This window comes from Nilaparvata lugens, chromosome 7 (genome assembly GCF_014356525.2).
Source record: "Nilaparvata lugens isolate BPH chromosome 7, ASM1435652v1, whole genome shotgun sequence".
NCBI classification, from domain to species: Eukaryota; Metazoa; Arthropoda; class Insecta; order Hemiptera; family Delphacidae; genus Nilaparvata; species Nilaparvata lugens.
The window spans coordinates 9,539,718-9,563,868 of record NC_052510.1 but is presented as its reverse complement, the minus strand read 5'-3'; the positions used below and the strand labels follow the sequence as shown (position 1 = coordinate 9,563,868).

General features: G+C 33.6%; 1 protein-coding gene across 6 annotated transcripts in view; it reads right to left on the bottom strand.

Annotated features, from left to right (window-relative positions):
- Positions 1-931: 931 nt before the first annotated feature.
- Positions 932-24,151, bottom strand: part of LOC111057584 (glutamate receptor ionotropic, kainate 2) — a 208,988-nt gene continuing 185,768 nt past the window's right edge. Inside the window, exons 14-20 of one of the 6 annotated variants that reach the window (XM_039433629.1) lie at positions 22,878-23,015; positions 19,550-19,748; positions 9,433-9,664; positions 7,964-8,079; positions 6,917-7,072; positions 4,126-4,128; positions 932-1,474 (exon numbers count right to left, since the gene is read on the bottom strand). In XM_039433629.1, the coding sequence (XP_039289563.1) occupies positions 1,295-1,474; positions 4,126-4,128; positions 6,917-7,072; positions 7,964-8,079; positions 9,433-9,664; positions 19,550-19,748; positions 22,878-23,015 (1,024 nt within the window). In that variant the 3' untranslated portion in view covers positions 932-1,294. Of the gene's footprint in view, positions 1,475-4,057; positions 4,129-5,620; positions 7,073-7,963; positions 8,080-9,432; positions 9,665-19,549; positions 19,749-21,452; positions 21,591-22,877; positions 23,016-24,151 lie in introns of those variants that run through there. The other 5 variants (XM_039433632.1, XM_039433628.1, XM_039433631.1 and 2 more) reach the window with 5 other exon arrangements.

Below are 24,151 nucleotides of genomic sequence, written 5' to 3'. Positions count from 1 at the left end.
ATTATACATTCGTCGTAATATGAATTACTGAAAATATTCAGGTATTGCTTTCAATGCACAATTGAAATTGAGAAATGTTATTTTAGAATTATTTTAATGGAGGGTTTTCGAGATAATCATTGGTTTATTCCTACGTCAGTCAAGTGTCTTTGACAAATATGAAAATCTAGGTATATGTATTCGAAAACAAGTAGACTGTGTCTTTCTATTATCTTTTACAAAGATAATTTCACGAAACTAAAAACATATCATGGTGAATAACATTGATAAATGCTTATTGAGGAAACTAAATTAATAACTTTCATCAAAATTAGACTCTTAAACCGGGAGTTCTGGAGCTAAACAGAGTGTTTCAGAAGTAGTGTCGAACATTTTAGGGTATTGTTCCTGGATGATAGGAGACTACAAATGTCGTGTTTGAAGTGTACAAAAATGAGCGGTTATCCTTATAGCTGCCATTTTTTTTCACTTGGGAATTTTTATCTCGAGAACGAAATGTTGTATTGATCTGAAATTTGGCATGAATATTTATGCTATAAAGACTCATCTTTAAAAAATAAAACTGCGAGGATTCACGTGAGCTGAGAACTGCTTCAAATTTGATATTGTGACTCTTGACTGAATTGCCTCCTGCATGTGGAATACATGGATATTTATGATCAAAAAATTAGTATTTTGAAAGATCACCCTCCAAAAAGCATTGATAGCAATCAGCATTTTAGATAACCTTTCGATAATAATTATTAATGAATAAATGCATTTATTATTATTAAAAGAAAATCCAAATTAAATGCTGTAATTCACCCCGAAGACTTCTGCTGCTGCAAATATTGACAACAGGGTGAACAGCTAGATGGAAATTGACAAATAATTTTTGAATAGTAGCGCTCATCGAATTTCCATCTAGCTGTTTACCCTGTTGTCAATAATTGCAGTAGCAGAAGTCTTCGGGTGAATTACAGCATTTAATTTGGATTTTCGTTTAATAATAATAATTAATTCATTAGCATTTGAATAATTGCAATATCTCAGTAATTTCCATTTGCAAATAAATGAATCGCTCCATCACTCTCAGTTTGAATAAAAATGTTAATTTATTCTCAAACTCTCTTCAACTTCAGTTTCTATCAATTTAGAACTTCATAAATACAACTGTTCTTTGTAACTTTTGCTTCTAAAATTTTCGAGCTACATAAAGACAAACATTGGAGTATACATTTGGCAGTATCGCTCAGAATCTGGTACAGGCTTCTTCATCAGACTTGTTTTACAACATTGTGTCGCTCATCCAGTTTCAAGCGAGCGGCTCCTTGGTAATGAAACCGTATTGCGGGTAGCTGCCCAGGGGCATGAATCTCTGATCGGCGCCAGTCATCGCCGACTTTGGGGGCGGCTTTTTTTGGGCCGGTCGAGTGGTCCCTCCGCAGCAGAAGGCGAACTTCAACTCGGTGACCATTTCTGAACAGAGGGAGGACTGCAACACAACAGAAAACACGAAAGAAAAATCTTGTTTCACTTGTAAACACGTCATTAATTATGTTGAAATCACTTGATACACGATAAGAAATATTCTTGATCAAATTCGCTGAATAGGGAAATTCTTGATTTAAAAAAAATTGTATTGATATTTAATTAAGTTTGTAGCGTGAATATTGATGTTGTGGAACTTTTCCATAATTGAAGAGACTTGAAATGTTGTCAAAAATCCACTTTATTTAAGTAAAAATCAAATCAAATCATTTATTTCGCCATTTAAAAAAACAATTACAAACAAAGAGCAAATCAAATATGATGAACAATAAATTTAAACAAAATACAAGTGTTAACTTAAAAATAAGAAAATAATAATACAAAATCATAAATATCTCTTTACGTATGTATATATAATTTACGTGTTATATATATGGCATCACCAGCAAAAGAATAAACTTTGCCCGCTGGTGACCGTTGCAAATCGAAAATAGTATAATAATATTAAAAAAAACCTCATCATTGAGTCATTTCTGAGAATGAAGAAAAGAGAAAAGTAAATAAATTATAAGGGATACAATAAATTTTAATTTAAATAAGGTTTTCTATTGAAGTGAAATAGTTTGCAATTATCCAATTTTTTATATCATTACTGGTATCTCTAGTTATATGTGTCAAATTAAAAGGTAATATAATTATTTATAAACTTGCTGCTTGAATATATCAACTGTCTCTTAACTAGTGTAAATTTTGCATGATAAACTTCGATTTATTGATAGTATTTGGTCTAAAATTGTAATGAGATTCATTTATCATAAAAAAATTGTCTTTATACTTAATAATATATTTTGTCAAATTTTTCTGTAAAAATTTGTTTTTTTTTGTCAAAATAACTGTAAAATGTTAAATTTTACTTGAATAAAGTGAATTTTTGACAACATTTCAAGTCTCTTCAATTATATTGATATTGTGGAATTCCTCCATAATTGTAAAAGCACATTTCAATTCTTGTTACATCCACATTTGTTAAATTTGTACACAGGACTGCAGTTTGGTTTCAACAGGAAACTGCAGTTCTGTATACAAATCTCATAAGTGTGGATGTGGCATGTGACAAGAATAAAACTGTTTTTTTTTCAAAGAAAAATTCTGTTCCACTTTCAATAACTTGTAAAAATTTCATCACATTTATATCATACAGTGGAATCTCGTTATCGTACACCCCGTTATATTAAATTTTTTATGCAGTCCTCTGAAACGTCCATATGCAGTGGGACCTTGATATAGTGCACCCTGATCTAGTACAGACCTTGTAATAGTACATTTTCTGAGCGGTCCCTTGAGATGTACTATATCGAGGCTCTACTGTACTTGATATCTCTCCATGTAGAAACCTTATCATTATTTTACTGAGACGATTTCTGACAATAATTAGTAGCTCTAATATAGCTAATATACTTTACAGCTCTAAAATGGCAAAATTAAATTGCTACATATTCACTCATACTATATTTGCTCGCATGAGAAGGTCTGAATTCAACATAGTCTGGCAATGTCAATATTTGGTAGATTGGAAGCTCGTCTCAACTTCTATATTTGGAGTACAATAAGTTGATATAGTAAATCTATATCATTTATCGTGTTTCTTGTGAGTTTTTTTGATGGAAATGTCTCATTATTAATTTGTTTTCTACAGAATGATACCAAGCTTACTTCTTCACAAGCATGTGTAAGTTTCTCGTTGATCAGTTCCGAATGAGAAAAATCAAAACACAGTACCGTACTAAAATGATTGTAGCCACAAAAAGTGTATGTTGCGGAGATGAACAATGAGTGTTTGGAGAAAGAATTACATCAATTTCAGCTGAATTAGTATCTACTGAAATATTAAGGATGGAAATAAACTTGTCGTTTCAAATGCAGTCACAACATTTTCATCACTAATGTGGAAGACTTCTTAAATGCTTCGTAGTATGAATTTGAAAATTCTATTCGATACAAGCTATTTCATGATAATTTTATAGAAAGACTCAGGCCTGGTTGCACAAGGTTGAATTTAAACCGTGATTAGTTTCACGAGAACCAATCTCAGAGAAGGCCTTTTCGATAAGACGGCTTCTGTGATTGCTTGGTTCTCGTCGAATTAATCACGGTTTAAATTTAACAGGCTTTAGTGCAACCGGCACTCACAGTTGAATATATATAAGAGCACAGTTGATGATAAGGACTCACAGTTTTTCATAAAGCAGATAACTCATGCCACACCTGTGATACATAAACGGTATCTCTTGTAAGTTACTGTAAACTTAAAGCACAAGATTTTAATAACCATGCAATAAAATAATAAGCTGGAGAAGTTTCTGATTATTTGAATTTCAAAAAAATCAATCAAGATATTCAGCTAAGCTTATTTGGGCTCGAGAAATGATATCTTTCAAAGCATGCACACTGAATTAATTTTATCTTGTAAATTTAAACAGGCAGTAATACTAGAATAATGAGAACGCTTGTTTTCAATGTATTTGAACGGAATGAGCTTTGCTATTCATATTGAATTGATAGTAGTGATGAATAAAAATTAAATTACTTTTTCGATTTTCTTTTCTTCTCATTCTTCTCAACATCCATGCAAAATACAAAATTTGGAAGACTTACTTCCTACTCCGAATCATAGTGAAGGCAAGAACAGAAACCGGTGATACTCAGAAAGGAATTATCGTATCATTAAATATTATCGATAAATATTTAGGTTGAATATTTCTAGATCATCAGCATCATCATTCATGGGCAGATAGAATTTTATTTTCAAACCTGAACATAATCATTAGAACTATTTTTCTATTCATAAGTACAGTTTTATTTCTTCTATTCGATGAATAGCTTCTTCAAGGGTATAAATTAATCAAGTCTAAGGAATACTTTTTACATGATCTTCGTTAAAACTTATTCTGCCTAACATTATTATGCAGATGAATAATCACAGTCTCGTTATATCTTACAACTAATAATACTAAACCTAGTTTGAAAAAAGTGAGTAAGCCTGAATAATACTAAATTCCAGAACTAAGGCGATAGATTCAAATAATCACTAAAACTAAATAATATAAAATTACAAAAATGTCTATATGTTCACTATATACATGCTATTATCAATATCAAAAAGTCGTTTAAATAATTTTCTTTTCAAAACATATTAAATCGTTGTGGAGTATGTTAATAATTATACTTAATTTATGATAGATTTGTCACTACATCAACAATATAATTGTTATAAATTCCAACGTCAGAACAATAACTCATTGGTATTCGCATATTAATGGATATTTTGATTGGATACAGTATTATAAACTTACTATATACACATTTACAAAAAATGTATTATGGCTTATAGTTCTTCCAAAGAACGGAAATAATTATTATAATCACATTTTAAATGTAATTTGAATCAAAATATTATCAGACTGACCTGATATTTAGTAATTGAGCTCGATATGAGGTGATTTCAAGTCAAATCCTTAATGGAAAACAGGTTAAAATGATTTCATTTTAGCTGGTAAGATGTATTAGTATAAGAACTGAGAGGATTAAAATCCTCCTAGAGCTGGTCCAAATAATGATAGGGATTACAAATACAAAAAATTGAGTGTTATCAATCAAGAATCATGATCTTACTTTTGGCTATAACAATAGAAATAATTTGGCAACTGGAATGTTCGCACCACGGTAACTGTGAGTCAATGAATCCGATAAATAAATACAAGTCTATTCTGTTAATCCTATTATTATACTGAATGAATATTGTACACAATATCATAATAATTTATTTTCATCCATATTATTTACAAATAGAACATTATTTGTCCAAACTCTGTGAGTAGATAATATTATTTTATTTATTCCACAGACAATATTTAGAATAGATAGAGCATTTATGTACAAATACGCCTTGTTAATGCGTTTTTAAAATTCTTATTAAAAACTTTTATCAGAGATTAATCACATCGATTCACACGTTATTTACAACATCACAAAATCGAATTCTCACATCAATATTGTCATTTAAATAGTCAATTATAATGCTGCAAAGCTCTGCCCAGTTTATAAATGAATTTTGAAATGCAAATACGAATATCGTAATGTATTATTGATGCTGATTAGAATAAGTTTGAATGAATATGGTTATTGCTCTCTCACTCTACCATCTTCATAAGTTTTTTACAGTACCGGTATAGTCTTATGTATGATTAAATTTTATTCCCTTACAATTATCTGCTAATATTATATAGCTTTCAGGTTAGTAATATAAATATTACTTATTTCAGTTACATCCTTCTCGCTAACTTCCATAGTTTTCGATTTTCAAATTCTGAGTTACACTCTGGAATATGACCTTCTTGATCAAATTGTCATCAAACTCTATGTAGAATACCTAAGTTAAATCACTGAGCCATATTTTAGATTTCTTTAGGCTACCAGTTTCCCACACTGCCTATTTAACACCAATAAAAGTTGAAATAAATAAATTATTACCCTGAATATAAACTATTATGGCAAATCATGTTGTATGGGTAAAATATCTACCGGTACTGGAGCAGAACTTTGCATCGTCAGTATTGGCAACAAAAGAGAGTCTGAGCTGTCGCTCATCATGGACCTTCTGTTGGTTTTAAGGACTCAATGTAAGGTAAGGTTGACATTGAGTTAGTTGAATAAGCTTGGGTGAATGTTGGGCTGGATAAATATTTAGGTAAGGTCAATGTTAGGTAAGATGAATTTTAGGTTAGATCAATGTTAGGTTAGGTCAATCTTAAGTCAAGTCAGTGTGAGGCCACATCAATATTAGTTCATTTGTGTTATTATAGGTGAGTTCAGAGACCACTTTTTGACCATCTGAGACCACTTTTTCAATCTGTGTTGTTCAGTTTGGAGTGTGCCACCCAGATTGGCAGTGAGAGGTCAAGAGTGAGAGGGGACTGGTCAGGTTGGGTCAATGTTAGGTTAGGTTAGGTCAATTCTAGGTTAGCTCAAAATCAGGTTTAGTGAGGTCAATATCAAGTTAGATCACATGCTTTAAAGCTGATGAGTTGTTCAGTTGGGAGTGTCATCCAGATCAGGGGCAAGAAGTCAAGTAAGGGAACTGCTCAGATTAGGTCAATGTTAGGTTAGGACAATCTTGGGTTAGCTCAATGTCATGTTAGGGTAGGTAAGGTTAGATCAATATCAGGTCAGATCACTTCAGAGCTTATACAGTTGTTCAGTCAGGAGTGTCAGCCAGATTAAGGTGAGAGGTCATATAAGGGAACTGCTGAGGTGAGTTCAATATTAGGTTAGGTAAGGTTAGCTTGGGTCAACATCGGGTAAGATCACATTTTGGAGCTTATACAGTTGTTCAGTTAGGAGTGTCGCCCAGATCGGGGGTGAGAGGTCAAGTAAGGGGACTGCTCACCCGTTCTTCGACAGCCACTTTGCGTGACTTCCACACGAACTCGCAGACGGCGATGACACAGGCCACGCCCATGCCTCCCATCAACACCACGAAAACCCCGCCCACATTCGCCAGACCCAGCTCATTGGCTGCGCTGCTGCTCTTCGATGTGTCATCCTGCATTCAAACAAATGGTATTTATTCTCCGTTTGATCAAACATTTTCATCCTATAGTAAAGTGATTATAGTGAGGTCCACGTTATAATGGCAGTGGAGAAAGTTGGGAGAACAATGTTGCCGATCCTCAGTCTTGTCAATGCCTTCTATAGACGGTAGCTGATACAGGTTTATTGATGTAATATTGACTGTTCATTCTCGTTTAAATTAATCAATTATATTTTATCATAGAGAAACAATAGCATGAATAGATATCCCATTGTATAGGGCGTTTATGTCGCAACTTTTACTGTTATCTCAAGCCGATAGTCCACGTAGTTCATTCCCGTAAAGCTTTATGATGCTCGTAGTCTCTCATATTGTGCCGTTCATACACTCTTACCCGGTTAAAACAGTAAAAATCGATAATAATCGACAGTAATCGGCTTGAGATAACAGTAGAAGTTATGACATAAACGCCCTATACCATGGGATATCTGCTTACGCTATTGTTTCTCTATGATTTTATTAAGAAATAAATTATATTTTTCAATAATTTCATAATGAATGATCATAATTAATATGAAATATTCAGTTAATCGATTATTAATTCTACATTGTTAAAAGATGATCTGGCAACAGAGCAAAGCGAGAAAGAGATAGCGCTATCCGCTTTGTTGAATGTTAGACAAGGCTAGCAATACCATTGCTAATCAAACACTGCCATTATAACATGAACCTCACTATATATGTGTCATCTAAATAAAAATATCAGTTGACTCTTCATTGTCATTAAAATCTGAAATAGTATAATAATAAATAGTGCAATTATATGAAGTTTCGGAAATTTATGTATAATATCAGTAAGCTGATCAAAAAAGAAGTAAACTCGGGTGAGATAGGCCTACTGACCCTACATGAGCCGCCTCCGCGTTTCTCTTTCCACCACCTTGTTTTCAAAATGTGGAGTTTTCCTTCTTCTTGCAGCTTGAGGACGGCGCCGCTGATTGCTGTCCTGTATGGTGAATCTGAAATTAATTCACAATAATCAATGTGGAAGCATTTCCACTGGCAAAAAAACAAGATTGATAAAATTACAATTGATTCCATTGAACTTGATAAGTGAGTCTCGAATTTAGATATTAAACTGATCAACTATCTTGATAGGTTGTTGCAATTGTGTAACTAAAACTATTGTTCCATCCCAATACGAGATGAAGTGAAATCTATTTCTTATTATTGTTTTTTAAAGACGTAGAGTCTACAGAAGTTTATAGACGATAAATTACTTGAATTGAATGTTTTGAAGCCTTTCAATATTTTTAAGCTCTTTTTTCTATTGTGAACTTCACAGCATATGACAAATATCTGTAAGTTAAGAGATATCTTAATGACTGAGCGCCTCTTTCGAAAGTATAACATCTTGGCAAAAGTCTACTAAAAAATCAGTGACTTCATTGATAATTTGTATAAGGCAGAATTCAAATGAGACTTACATCAGAATAAGCTCATTTGGAGACAATGAACTGAATATATATGTGTTCTTTTTATAGCAAGATTAGTTTACAGCAGAAGCCGTCTTTCGAATCCCACATGCCATCTCACTCTATCCATCCAATCTCCCTCTGCTAAATTCCTCTCGCGCATGTCACTCTTCACTTGCTTCATCCAAGCTTCAGAAGGTCTTCCTCCTTTTCCTTCTTCCTGGTGGATTCCAATTCGTTATCCTTTTGGATAATATGTTCTTTCAATAATGAGAACTCAACATCTTGGGAAGAGATACATTATGTCTCTAAAAAGTTCAATATGGTGTCGATAGATGAATGAGCTATGTAGGTCATGAAAAAAATACTGACAGTATGAAAAGTAATTGAAATCTATTTACCAAGACAATCCATTACGGTAGCCTATGCTATATTGTCTAAAAAAGTTGGTAGATTGTCAGGACTAGTAAAATAATATTCACTGATACAAAAGATATCACACAAGTAAAATAAAATAAATTACTATTCAATTTTTCTGTGCTATTAACATAGAGAAAGGATAGCAAAAGGGAATATTCCATAGGATGTTTATGTTCCAAATTTTGCTGTTAACTCAAGCCGATAGTCCACTATAGTTATATTTCGTGAAGTTATGAGATGCTGCTAGTCTCTAATAATGTGCCACTCTTACACTCTAACCCAGCCAAAAAATGAAAAATAGACAGTAGTAGACAGTAATTAGCTTGAGTTAACAAAAATCGCCTCAAAATTTGGAACATAAACGACCTATACCATGGGATATCTACTTATACTTTCTTTCCTACATGTTATTACCTGCTTATTGCCTTATAAAATACAATAAATAGCTATTCAATTTTTGTATGATCTTCTACTTACTTGGAGGCATAGCAATGCCATAGCCTTTGGAGTCGAGCAAACCTCCCACCTGAGTGAGGTCACAATTTCTCTCGATGACATACTCTATGCTGGTGGACTCCATGAGGAAGGCGTAGCTGCCCTTGCCCTTGGTGACTCGCTCCACTCCCTCCACGTTGGACGAGGTGAACACGCTCGGTCGAGCTGACTCCATGAATGACCACATTCTCTGGTAGGTGGAGAAGTTCGAGTCCTGCAACGAGAAACGAACATAGACGGTGAGTCTAGTGTTGAATAAAATATTGGGATATCAATTTATTTCTGTTAATGCACGGAGATTGGTCTACTTAGGTCCATATGCACCATAAGTGGAAGAGTTGGAGTCCTGGAACAGGATTCAACATGATTCATGAAAAATATTAATATGCTTCTATTAATTCAGTATCAGTCGAGACGCCGAGCAGAGCAGTTGTTTTTCGTTTCTCCGATTTATCGGATTTATCTGAGTTTCATTCAAACTAGTATTACCGGTACTGTGATAATGAGTTGTGCCAATTGCCAGAAATCCATAACAAATAGTGTTAGAATCAGTTGCAGTTTGTGTTGTGCTGAATTTCATTCGGCTTGTGTGAATTTAAAAACCGAAGAAGTTGATTTCTTCCGAGATTCATCGGGCACAAAGTGGAAATGTGAAGTTTGCACTCGAGAGAGGAGGAGAAGCCTTGCTTCGGAGGGGAACGTTAAGACAGGTAATTCAGTGACTGAGTCCACCACTTCGAGTAATAAGGGGCCAGCCGTAGACACCCCCTCCTCCGATTGTCTTTCCCCTTCCGACGTGCGGCGCATTGCGGCTGCTGTCAAGGATTTATTTACAACGGAACTATCTAAACTCATCAAAGAAGAACTGTCTCCTATTGTAAATGAATTATCCGAAGTGAGTAAGTCGATGGATTTTCTATCTCAACAATTTGATAGTTTCAAGAATGATCTACAAACTCATAAAAATGAAATAAAGGATCTGAAGCGGGAAATCGCCGAGGTTAGGGTTGAAAACAATTTTATGAAGAGGGAACTGGCTGAACTGCAGTTGTATACACGCAAGGACAACTTAATTCTTTCCGGGCTCCCTGAAACTAAAAATGAATCTGTTTTTGAGGTATTTGATCAACTATCAGATAAGTTGGGAAGTTCTGTTAAGTCCAGGGACTTGAGTGTGGCTCATAGGATGCCAGGTAGGGTACGGGGAGCAGTGAAACCCATTGTTTATAAATTTATTCGTCGCAGAGACAAAATAACGTGGTTCAATGACTTTCTAAAAGCTGCGAAGGATGATAAATCTGGGCCGGGTATCTCAACAAGTTTAATAAATAAAAAGCTACCGATCGGACGAATTGTAGCGCACGACCACCTTGCCCCTTTCTTTCTTGAACTGTTCAAAAAGGCAAAAACACAAGCTACAATCAAGGGCTACAAATTTGTTTGGATCAGGGACGGGAAGATTCTGGTGAGGAGAGTTGAGGGAGGAAATGTGCTGCAGGTTCGGGATGAGACGGATTTGATGAAAATAGTATAGACTATCGAAAAAATTTGAATTAATTGTTTTTGGTTTAATTTCTTTAAAATTTGTCATGAAGGTACTTGATTCATTGATTTATGTTACTAACCCTTTAAAATGTCTTATTACTTATAAAAATAATACTTTTTACGGTTCAATTTTTAACAGTTATGCGAGTGGTACTGAACAAAATTGTTATTGTTTTTTGAATGTTGAGTTCCTTCTTAGGGAAAAAAGAACATTATGTTATAAAGATAGAATCTTGATGGGCGTCACTAATTTTGTTGTGTTGGAAGAAGATTTTTCCCGTTTGGGGCATAATTATTATTTGTATGTAAGTTTCCGTTAATCATGGAAAATCAATATAGTTTTGATGATGTAATAAATTTGGAATGCTTCGATGCAATTGAGAGTGATGATATTATCAATTTTGAGCTTCATTCTCATGTAGGTTCAACAGATTCTGTTGACTTTTTGAATATCATTCACATGAACATACGAAGCTTGTGTAAGAATTTTGACGAATTCATTCATGTTCTACAGAACTGTACTTTGAAGTATGATGTAATAGTTTTAACCGAAACTTGGATGACGTAAGATAAGAACTTCCACTATAGCATCGATGGCTATACAGTTATAGATAAACCAGGACAACTGAATAAAAGTAACGGATTGTGTATTTTTGTGAAGGAATCTATTGATGTACGCTATCTTGATTGTCAGAATTCGGAAGCGGATCTTATCGCTATTAGATTAGAGGCTTTTAAACACCCTATCACATTATTTGCAGTCTACAGATCTCCATCCTCGAATATAGAAGCTTTTCTGAATGACCTAGATACGAATTTATCTGGTATTAATAAAACTGAAAATGTTCTCTTCATTGGAGATTTAAATATTGACATTTCAAGCAACAGTAACTTAGCAATGGAATACACCAGTCTCTTGCAAATGTATGGTCTGCAATCCCTTATAAATAAACCTACTCGTATTTCAGGTAACTCGAACACATGTATAGATCATATATTTTGGAAAAATTTTAATTTTAGAGATAGTTATGTCCTTAGCTCTATACAAAAAACGTATATTACGGACCATTTCTGTACAACTTTCCACTTAGGAAACTCATACACTGGTTCGAAGGGAATTGGAGTGACACTCACTGAAAAAATTGATTATACTAAATTGATTGACAGGTTAAAACAAGAAAACTGGGAAAATGAGACTTCTTTTAATGGCGATAATATGTATTTAGATGATAAAATTAATGAATTTTACTGTAAACTGATGCGGTACATAAAATCCGCTACTGTTCAAATCAAAATTAAAAACAGAAATAAACCACTAAAAAAATGGATAACTCCAGGGTTGATAAGATCCATCAGGGAACGAGACAAGATGCATAAAAAATTGAACAGTGAACCCTTCAATGTCCAATTACAAAATACTTATAAAATCTATAGAAATATGTTGAACAAGCTTATTAAAAAAACTAAACTTGACTATTACAGAGCTAAAATAACAAACTCCAAAGGAAATAGTAAAAAGACTTGGAACTGCATAGAGGAGATTCTAGAGATGCAACGTAATTATAAACCACCGGAAATTGACCCCGCTATTATGAATAAATATTTTTCGGAAGTAGGAAGAAATTATGCAGAGAAAATCCAGGATAGGTCTACACAGAGTTTTTTAAACTCACAGTACTCACCTTGTTCAGCGGCCAACTCTCCGAATTCATTCTTTTTGCACCCATCGAGTTATGATGAGGTATTACTTTGTATCAAGAACTTGAAAAGTAATGCCTCTCCAGGGATGGATGGAATAGGCAACATATGCTTGAAGAATATTGCTGAGTACATAGCTAAGCCCTTGTCAATGTTATTTGATAAGTGTTTCGAATTTGGCCATTTTCCATCTCATTTTAAAATTGCAAAAATAATTCCACTTTATAAATCTGGTGACAGGAAGGCGCCCGAGAATTACCGACCCATCAGTCTTATTAGCAATCTATCAAAAATTTTTGAGAAGATAATTAAGAAACGTATATTGGTATACTTTAAAAAATATAAATTTATTGCTGCTAACCAATACGGTTTCCAAGAGGGAAAATCCACCAAAGACGCAATGACTGAGTTGGTAAGAATTATAACGCAAAATTTCCAAAACAGTAAAAAAACTCTGGCAGTTTTTCTAGACCTGGCTAAGGCCTATGATACCATTCCTCATAGTGTCCTTCTGTATAAACTGGAGAGAATAGGAGTAGGGGTAAAGTGAGACTTCTGAAGAAAAGCTGCCCCAAACCTGGCTCAAAGCTGCCCCCAAATCTGCCCCAAATCTGATTCTTGGTTCTAACCTTGCCCAACCCAATGTAATCCGATCTAACCTAACCTAGCCATACCCCTAATCTCACAATAAACCTCAAATGAAGATTTCCCACTTTTTTGGAGAAAAAAAAACTAGATCAAGCTTTTTTTTATTTCTTGAATAACTAAGAAACCGTTAATTTTACAAAAAATCTACAAGAGTAACTTTTTCCAGTAAATCTAATAACAAATCCATTGACACCCCATTTTTCAAGATTGAACAAAAAATAAGGATCTCATGGGAAAACTAGATCCAGTTTTTTTTTTATTTCTTGAATAACTAAGAAACCGTTAATTTTACAAAAAATCTACAAGAGTAACTTTTTCCAGTAAATCTAATAAAGAATCCATTGACACCCCATTTGTCAAGATTGAACAGAAAATAAGGATCTCATGGGAAAACTAGATCCAATAACTAAGAAACCAAGAATAACTTTTTCCATTTGTCAAGATTGAACAGAAAAAGTAGATCCAATTTCTTGAATAACAAAGAATAATTTTTTTCAGTAAATCCATTATTTGTCAAGGGATCCTAACTCTGAAACTAAGCAACAAGCATTTTTATGTTGAGACCTTGCTTAAACCTCAGCACTAAACCCCCTCCCCCCACAGGGGGGGGGGTTGGGGGCTTGACCCTCTAATTTTAACCTGAACTACTTGAAAACTCACCTCAGGTTGTATTAAACATTTATTATAAAAATAGATCATGAGTGTTGATAAATTTGGTCGATATTTGTATGATAAAGATAATAATAGTGATATTAATGTTGATATCAAAAATTTGATTCAGAATTTTTTCCATTTTTTACAATGTATACCATTAGCTGCAACTTTCATACCAAACATCAATCTCAATAATGAAAAAGAATGGAAGTATATGACTGATCCAAACTTAATCCAACAATTCTCACTTTCTTCTGGAATCTCTTTTAAAGAATGGTATGAAAAAATGTAATAAATATAGGTGAAAAATCTTAGGTTTAGGTGAGTACACCCAGAAAGAAATTGTAGATGTAGGTGAGTACACCCAGAAAAAAATGTAGGTTTGGTTACCCAGACCAAGAACATTATTCAACTTTAATGAAAAATCTAAGCTCATATGATAGCACTATATCATCACAGTCAGTATTTTGCTTTGAAAGAAGCTGATAAATTGAATAATAATATAAAATGCTTTAAAATTAAATTTGGAGAAAATTCTATCAAGACAAGAACAATTCTATAAATTAATGGGATGATACTGAAGGTAAAATATTGATACATTTGTAGATAATACTTTTGATTTGAATATTGTCTAGTTCTTTGTTATTTTATAGAAGATTTATAATACTCTTTTACTGTTCCACTCAGTGGTGTATATTCAAACTCATTATCATAGAGGATTAAACAGTAGGCACTGGTTTTTTCTGAGAAATTATTTGTTGTTTCCAATGTCAGCTTTATGTCTATTGCACCAGATTTCAATAGTTCATTCTGCTTACTACAGTCTATAACAACCAATGGTGCATATTCATCAAATGTTTTATACTCAATTGATGTACTGCTGTTATAAGGATAGTATTCATTTTGGAATTCAGAGAACATGTGATACAATAAATGTTTATTACCAACAATATTTTCATAGGGGAATGATTGAGCATTTAAATAGAGATTAACATTGTTCAGATTACAGAAATCGAAATGTGACCTGTTAGCAGTTATAACATTTTCCTATTCTTTTGAAATCCAAGAATAATGAATCTAGGTTTCAATATGTTTGAAGTTGTCTTAACTGTCCATTGAAGATTGGTAGTTTCAGGTAATTGTGGAAATTCATGCAATTCCATGATCTGAATGGAATGGTAATTGGTATATCACTATGTGTCAAACTCAGCAGATCAAGACGAACAGTGTCAGAAGCATGTATATAGGGTACTTTCCATTGTAGTTTTGTAATATCAATTTTCACCGATTTTGCTGTCTCTGATTCAATACAATTTAAGTCTGATGATGATCTTAATAGAACAATTTCCTGACGAACATTTAATAGAACTTTTCTATAGTCTTCCATTACACCTAACCATATATCCAGAGGAATGCAAAAGCAGAATTTATCTAAACTTTTCCATCCAGTCAACTTCCATCCTGCATTCTCCATAATTTTTTCATTGAGTTTTGATTGACGTAGATAGTTTTTCATGGTTGTTGTCAATCCTACATTACGTGTGCGATCAACTTCAACCCCTCCCAATTCATATCTGATTTCATCAAATAGGTATGCAACTCCAATATTGATAAGTGAAAAGTCCTTGGTTTCAACATCATTCTTATCTTTCACTTTGATTTCGCCTTCAATTATGAGAAAACTTCTACTTGGAAGTGTATAAATATCTTCTTGTTTTAAACTAATTCGAATTTCATCATTGTAATTAAATGTCTGTTGAATATATGGTGTGTGAGTGATATACTCATATTTGGTAATACTCTCATCAAGATGTACACTCTGATCAACAAGTAATATATCCGACTTGACTTCTTTCTTATACATTTTTATTATATATTTTTTTCTTCTCAATACAACCTGAGGTGAGTTTTCAAGTAGTTCAGGTTAAAGGCTGAGGGTCAAGCCCCCCCAACCCCCCCCCTTGTGGGGGGGGGGTTTAGTGCTGAGGTTTGCTTAAGAAAGGGTCTCAACATAAAAATGCTTATTGCTCAGTTTAGTTAGGAGTTAGGATCCCTTGACAAATAATGAATTTACTGAAAAAAATTATTCTTAGTTATTCAAGAAATTGGATCCACTTTTTCCTTATTTTCTGTTCAATCTTGACAAATGGATTTACTGGAAAAAGTTACTCTTGTAGATTTTTTGTAAAATTAACGGTTTCTTAGTTATTGGATCTAGTTTTCCCATGAGATCCTTATTTTCTGTTCAATCTTGACAAATGGGGTGTCAATGGATTCGTTATTAGATTTACTGGAAAAAGTTACTCTTGTAGATTTTTTTAAAATTAACGGTTTCTTAGTTATTCAAGAAATAAAAAAAACTGGATCTAGTTTTCCCATGAGATCCTTATTTTCTGTCAATCTTGACAAATGGGGTTCAATGGATTCGTTATTAGATTTACTGGAAAAAGTTACTCTTGTAGATTTTTTGTAAAATTAACGGTTTCTTAGTTATTCAAGAAATAAAAAAAAGTTGGATCTAGTTTTTTTTCTCCAAAAAAGTGGGAAATCTCATTTGAGGTTTATTGTGAGATTAGGGGTATGGCTAGGTTAGGTTAGATCGGATTACATTGGGTTGGGCAAGGTTAGAACCAAGAATCAGATTTGGGGCAGATTTGGGGGCAGCTTTGAGCCAGGTTTGGGGCAGCTTTTCTTCAGCTTTTCTTCAGAAGTCTCACTTTACCCCTACTAATAGGTTTTCCGGGGAAATGTGTTAATTTATTTAAGGTTTACTTGCATAAAAGAGTACAGATCCTTGAAACCAACAAAGTGACATTGTCTGAATATGGTCTTCCTCAAGGTACTGTTCTCTCGCCGATATTATTTTTAGTCTATATCAATGAACTCTTGAAAATCCACATAAACGGATGTCATGCAATCTCCTTTGCAGATGATACGGCCTTGATTTTCACTGGATCCAGCTGGCAAGAGACTAAGCGTTTGACTGAGTCTGGTCTGACCAAAGTGAAGTCATGGCTTGATCATCATACGCTGACACTTAATGTGAAAAAAAGTGTATTCATGCTTTTCTCTCCATCAGAAAGGGCTATCCCTACTGATGCATTTCGAAGTGGAATAAAAATCCACTACTCAGACTGCACTCATAATAACAATTGTGGTGAGTGGGTAGGCTTGCGGGAGAGAGATGGAGGCTGTGATTGTCAGAAACTGGAGAGAGTAAGAGAGACAAAATACCTTGGAGTCATGTTGGATTCACAACTCAAATGGAATGCTCACATAAATAATACTTGCAAAAAAATGAATCATGTGATCCATAAATTTCATAGATTAAACGGGCTGGGTGATCTAGATATCCTGCTGTTAATATACTACGCTTATGCCCAGTCGGTTTTGCAATATGGTATTAGGGTATGGGGTGGAGCATTGGACACACATTTCAATAAAATCTATCTTATTCAAAAGCACATAATAAAAGCAGCACTTGGCCGACCTAGACGATACCCTACACATCTCCTTTTCATTGAATTTCCAGTATTAACAGTTAGACAGTTATTTGTTAAGAATATAATACTATATATAATTAAAAATATAAATCAATTTACACCACAAATTAGAACTTACGATTTCCGTATACAGGGTAATTTCCAAATCAATAGAACAGACATGACTGTATGCCGGAGACAATTCCCTTACATAAGCAACAGACTGATCAACCTCATACCAGATAACTTAATAGCAAAAACTAGTATTAAAAAGATAGCAGAATGGATAAAGTCAGTGAATATCTCGCAATTCATTCACACATAATGCACTAGTAAATTCTACCTTCACTTAATTATCCTATATTTCTTTTATTGCAGTTACCTTTTTATTTTTCTTCCAAAACTCAAATAATTTTCTCAGATTCATTCTCTGTCTTCTACTCTGAGATTATTAATTTATTCTTCTGACCACAAATATAATAATATTGTAATATTTATTTTCTAAGCCACATAATGGAATTCATCATTCAGTAATTAGGCTACTTATATATTTTAGTGCTTCAAATTACACTTTTGAATTTACTTTTCCTTTTCATTTATACTATGTTTATTTATATTTCCTTTCATATGTATATTCATTCTTGTTTCATCTATTCATTTCTTCATTGAAATTTTTTATATTGAAAATTAATACTCGCTGCCAGCACTCAAACTTCGGTTTTGCAGGCAGCACCTAACATGTTATTTTGTTTTGACAAAGTTGTTTTTCGTGTATATTTAAATATTGATCAATATGTTTTTTTTTCAACTTTGTATTGAGGATTATTATTTTTGTTGTATTATTTTTGTTTTGGTGAAATAAAATATTACTTACTTACTTACTTACTTAATTTACAGAGTTTGGCCGGCCAACTTGGGGCCATACACATCATCAACATTATTTAATGCGTATATGTATAATGGCGTTCAAAATTAACTCCCCGGTAATCTACATGTTTTGTTTTGCTGAAGGTGATGCCCCCAAGAGCTCTTGGCTTGTGCGTGGGTGATGAGGCGGATGATAATGAGAGGTGAATGGACCTACAGTTGTATGAATGTATTGTTGATTTTATTAAACTATGTTAAATTATAATTTAAGTTACCCAAGTAACATAACCTTTAGACTGTGTTTTCCAAATTAAGGTTGAAAGCAATCTTGGGCAAATGCCTTGTTTTTTACCTGTATTGCATTTGCATGATTATGAATAAATAAATGAATAAATGTTACATTCCAGGTTTAAACCAACAGCTGATCTTTCTCTGTTTAAACCGGGATGGTGCACCAAACATGGACGCACCAAGACATGGTGTGGAATGAAAAGCATTATAATAAATGTGGCCATATCTTCATTATCTTTATTATTGTGGCCATTATATCTTCATGTGTATTTAGACTGGCGTTAAATGTAGATGGCGCACATGAGACTTGCTAAAATGTGTCATTGAATTTGTTCGAAAAAATAAAGCTGGTTTGAATAACAGAATTATTCATGTTCTGTTAAATGAGTGAAAATATGATACATAACATTGTATTGACGCTTTGCACCAATGAAAACAGCGACATTTTTTGATTGGATGCTCGATTGTTGAATCAAGTGGACAACATCCTATTAAAGATCTAAAGAAAAACCTTCTCTGAATCTGAAAGAACAAATCACCTAATCGTAAATGGGTTTCACTTGTTGAACTTGAAACGTTTCCACTGACATCATTAATAATAGAAGGAATAGAAGTAAACATTGAGGAGAGACTTATGGCAAGGGATTGCACTGGATTCTCATTTAAGTTCAATTCATAGTATTAGCAGTCGTTACACATTAGAAGATAAAGAAAATCATATTCACAGATAAAATTATTGCAGGTGAATAGCAAAATGTTTCAAGAGCCTGGAAAACATGAGTACTGTATGTCTGATTGTAGATTGTATCAATAATTATAGCATAGTTTGTTATCCATCTCCAGTTTGTTCAACAATTTTCCAGACATCTAAGTTTCAAGGAAAGGAAAATTTCTCTATAAGGAGGTTTTCTTACTCTGAAAAATGCCGCAGTAGAGCCTCCTCTCAGAGCTCCGTATTTGATTTTGGTTTGTTTGGCCAGGTCTTCAGCACTTTCGATGGGCGAGTCCATTCTCTCCACGGTGAGAAACGCGGCCAGGTTAGCGGTGTACGACGAAATCATGATCAGGGTGAAGAACCACCACATACCAGCAACCATTCGAGTTGATACGGCTCTAGAATAGGAGTAAAATTCATGGTTAGTTTTGAACCATCTAAATTGCTTGTGAAATTGCGTCAGAAAAGTTAAGAAACTTTTCGAAAACTTTACTATAAATAGAGAATATGGAAGTGTATAGGCCTATTTCAATGAAATAGAACTCTGCTAGAATATAGTTTTCAAATAGTTATCAAATCCATGAAATACAGTACAATGAATATAATCTTTCATTGATTGACAATCCGACATACATCTACCCATATACATTTACCTCACAAACTATCTATTCTAATTGAAAAACTTCTATTAGTTCTGTGGTAGGGATTTATTAATAAAAAGTCAGGAACTTGCATATGAAAATTGATTATATAAAGCTCTAATCTATTAGTTATAGCTCAGCTATAGAAATGGAAATATTCATTTAAATTGAGTAAAAAAATGGCCATAAACAATATCAAGCGAATAAATGGTTTCTTGAAAAAAGGGAGTTCTTTCCGTTTGTATTGATTATCTATCAGATACTCATACAGTGAAATATCTATGCCACATATTTTGTTTACACTATTCCCTTCAATTCCTTAAAATCTCTTCTTACATTCCAGAGATATTCTCTAGATAGTCTAGATGAGTCTAGGGAAATAGTCCAGATATTTCCCATAATCTAAGAAAAGTTGTGTGAAGCTCAATACAATGTGCACATAGACAGTATTAACTTACAATGAAATAAAAAATCATGCGTCATACAAATAAGTAGTTGATAAAAACACCCATGCTCTACATCATCTGACCAAATCTTGATAGAGTACTGTTGTCATAGAGTACTGATCTGACTATCAGCCAAGAATCAGATTCCATGAAATATTGAGGATAAGAAAACAAAACTACACATATATCAAGATCAAGTTGATAGTTGTATTTATTATGATCTGTTTATTGGTAGCCTATATATTGCACATCATTGGGGCTCCAATAAATTCTTCAATTTTTCATTATTCAATGAAATTTCTAAATTTCCTACCAATAATGTAATATAATATGATGGATGTGTGATGGACAACGGGGGCGTATATAAGGGACAATGGGCCCGAAACCTTCCCCCCAAAATAATGAATATGAAGAAAATTCAGTACATTAATTACAGAAAAAAGTACAGTAATCTGAATTTTACGGCCTGATGGTAAAGTAAAAAGGGTGTTCAGCGCAAATTACCCTATGAATATGAGCGGAAAAACTGATATTAAGTATCATGGGGTGTTACTCAAAATCACTCAACCTAACATTAACCTTGCCCCCCCACAAAAAAATTCTATATACACCACTGATGGGCAATATTGAATTGATGTAGGCTAATGTGTAATGATACAGTGGATCATCACGCTCAAAGGGGGATGCACCCTCCCTAAATTTAGGAAACGTTTCAGCCAGGTCCCACCTTGGTGACCAAAAAAGATCGTTCGTCAGTAGTTATTGTTACATTGCTGTTTTTACACTTATCTTGACTAGTTTGCAGTGTTGCCCAGTTGAGAAATTGTGTGAAAATAGTCATTGGAAATATAGTGGGAATGAATAATCTACGATAACGAAGTTCTTTTTCTGTGTGTTGTGTTGATTATTACTGCCTCCTGATGAAATTGAGTTGCAGTAAGGTTCTATTGAAGACAATATTTATAATCATTTTAGCAAAAAGCCCAAAAACTACTCGGCAAGAGCGTGAACTCACTTGGGAGCAATGTCAGATCCTTGCTGCATGAGGGACCCGATCGTGAACCAGAGACTGTTGAGCAAACTAAACTGGTTCTCGAGAACGTCGGGTTCGTCATTGCAGGGATGGGGGTTGTCCCACTCGTAAGGGCTGAACCTGCACATATAGCACACACCAATGCAGACAGACATGCACACACATTCAACCGCCTAGCGCTACCATTCAGCCAACACACATGTAATCAAATCCAAACATCTAGTCACTGGTTTTCATCTTCCTGTTTGCATTGAGTTTAACAGATCAAAACTTATTATTTGATGAGTTGCAGGTATAAAGAAACTTTCGATGATTTTGGACTCAGGGGACCTTGAAACATATAGAAAACTTTAAATTAAGGTATCTTGATTTTTTTGGAAAGCAATACTTTCCTTACCTATGGTATCAGGACAAGGAAAGTAAAAAGAAGGAAGTGGAGTAGTTTGGACAAATTTATGTTTCAATTTGTAATGTACGATTCTATGATTTACTATGTACACTTATAAAGGCACCTACTGAAAACCCTTCGGGTTTAGTGGGACCTCCAATGTAAATATTTTGTCCAATAAAACTTGATTGATTGAATTGAAGTAACTTCTTGTAAATTAGTGTAAAAATAAGTTCTGAAATAATCTCTTGTTGAATTGGTGTTGTACCGTTGGAAGTTGAATAAATAACCTTATTCACATTATTTATCCTTATTTATGAATACATTGGTTTTAGTTTGATTGATTTGATGAAATGGTGAAGTTTGGACAATAATGTACATTCTTCCCTTGACTTTGACGTGATGATACTGCTATTTGAAATTTAAAATTGAGGTATTGATACATTAATAGCACAAGGGAGTTGGGATAGCATTGGAAGTATCATGTGTTTATTTAGAAATCAAAAATATTAGATTGTGATTAGATAAGTGTTTATTTAAAAATCAAGCCCTCTTGATTCTAATCAGTGAATTCAACTGGTCTAGTAACGAGAAAATGAAATTTTCCACAGGGATAGAATAAGAAAATTTCTACAACAATAAGGAAGAGACCATATTGTGGGCGTTTTTTCAGGCACCAAACCAATCAGCCAATCGGAGAGCGTCCTACCCTGCTGACTCTGAAAACGCCTGAAAAAAACGCCTATTATGGTCTTGACCTTATTGTCAGTGAAAATATCATTTTGGACAATGCAATATTGTAGAATAATTCGGAAAAATATTGTTACAAAAAGTTTTTTTTGTTATGAAAATTGTTTGAGGCTCAACGTGAAGGAGGTATCAACTAATAATTAACAAACAAAGATGAAAACCAGTAAATGTTCCTTTGGTTGCAAAAACAAATAATAGAAAGAATGCTAAACGTGTGTGATTATGATGCATTGGATGCACTCAACGCTGAGAACTTTGCTGTCTCTTACTTGGGAAGAAAGTCGCAGCTCTGTTGCATGAGCGAGCCAATGGCAAACCACAAACAGTTGAAAAGTGAAAACTTGTTTTCCAAATGATCTGGATTTGGATTACATGGATGTGGGTTGTGCCACTCATAGGGCGTGAATCTGTGGGCTCACACAAATTCCAAAACGATAGCAATTAGAAGAATAGAAAGGATAAGAATCAGAAATAGGAAGAAGAATTAGAATAGAAGAAAGTATCGACTAAAAGAACTATTTACCAAAAGAAAACTGTTCTCAGCTCTATCAACATCATATGAAAATAACATATGAATTGAAAGTAATATTGATATTTATCACACTGAATAAAATAAGGATATTGATAATATTCATCAATGTTGTGTACATTGAATAATATTTCAAGTAATTATAGGCCTGGCAGCACAAAAGCCTGTTGAATTTTAATCATGATTCAATACCAAGAGAACCAATCAGAGAAGCATATATCCCAGAACTGATTGGTTCTCTTGGCATGATTAAATTTAACAGGATTTTGTGCAACTAAAGAATGAATGAAACATGATTATTTTTCAGAGATATTTTTTAGCAGTAGCATAGAGAAACAATAGCGTGAGTAGATATCCCATGGTATAGGGCGTTATGTCGCAACTTTTACTGTTATCTCAAGCCGATTACTGTTTATTATTGTCGAATTTTACTGTTTTGTTGGAGAGTTTATGAACGGCACAATTTGAGAGACTACCAGTGTCACACAGCTTCACAGGAAAGAATTACATGAACTATGGGCTTGAGATAACAGTAAGAGTTACGACATAAACGTCCTATACCATGGGATATCTACTTATGCTATTGTTTCTCTATGGTAGTAGCTTAGTAGGATTGTTACATAATATGAAGAATCATAAATCTGTTATATAGGGAGCAGTAACATACGAACATACGGAACTTACTTCCAACTATTGAACTTCTCTCAATAGAAGCATGTCTGCGTTTATCTGTTGTAGGAGAAGAAGTAACATACAAAATTTCTTCAAATTAGAATTTATCCAAGTCGTTTCAACTTATTCATAATATCATCATGAATTATTCTTATTATGCCTTTATATTGACTAGACACAATGCCTTTTATCAATGAACTTACCTCTTCCATAGGTACTTTTAGTTTGTTACTTGTTGTTTGATAGTTGATACATTGGTCATCATATAACATGAATGCTTGCACATGATTTATAAAAGATTTATTATTAATTAACATATAATAATAAGCAGAATATTTTCAA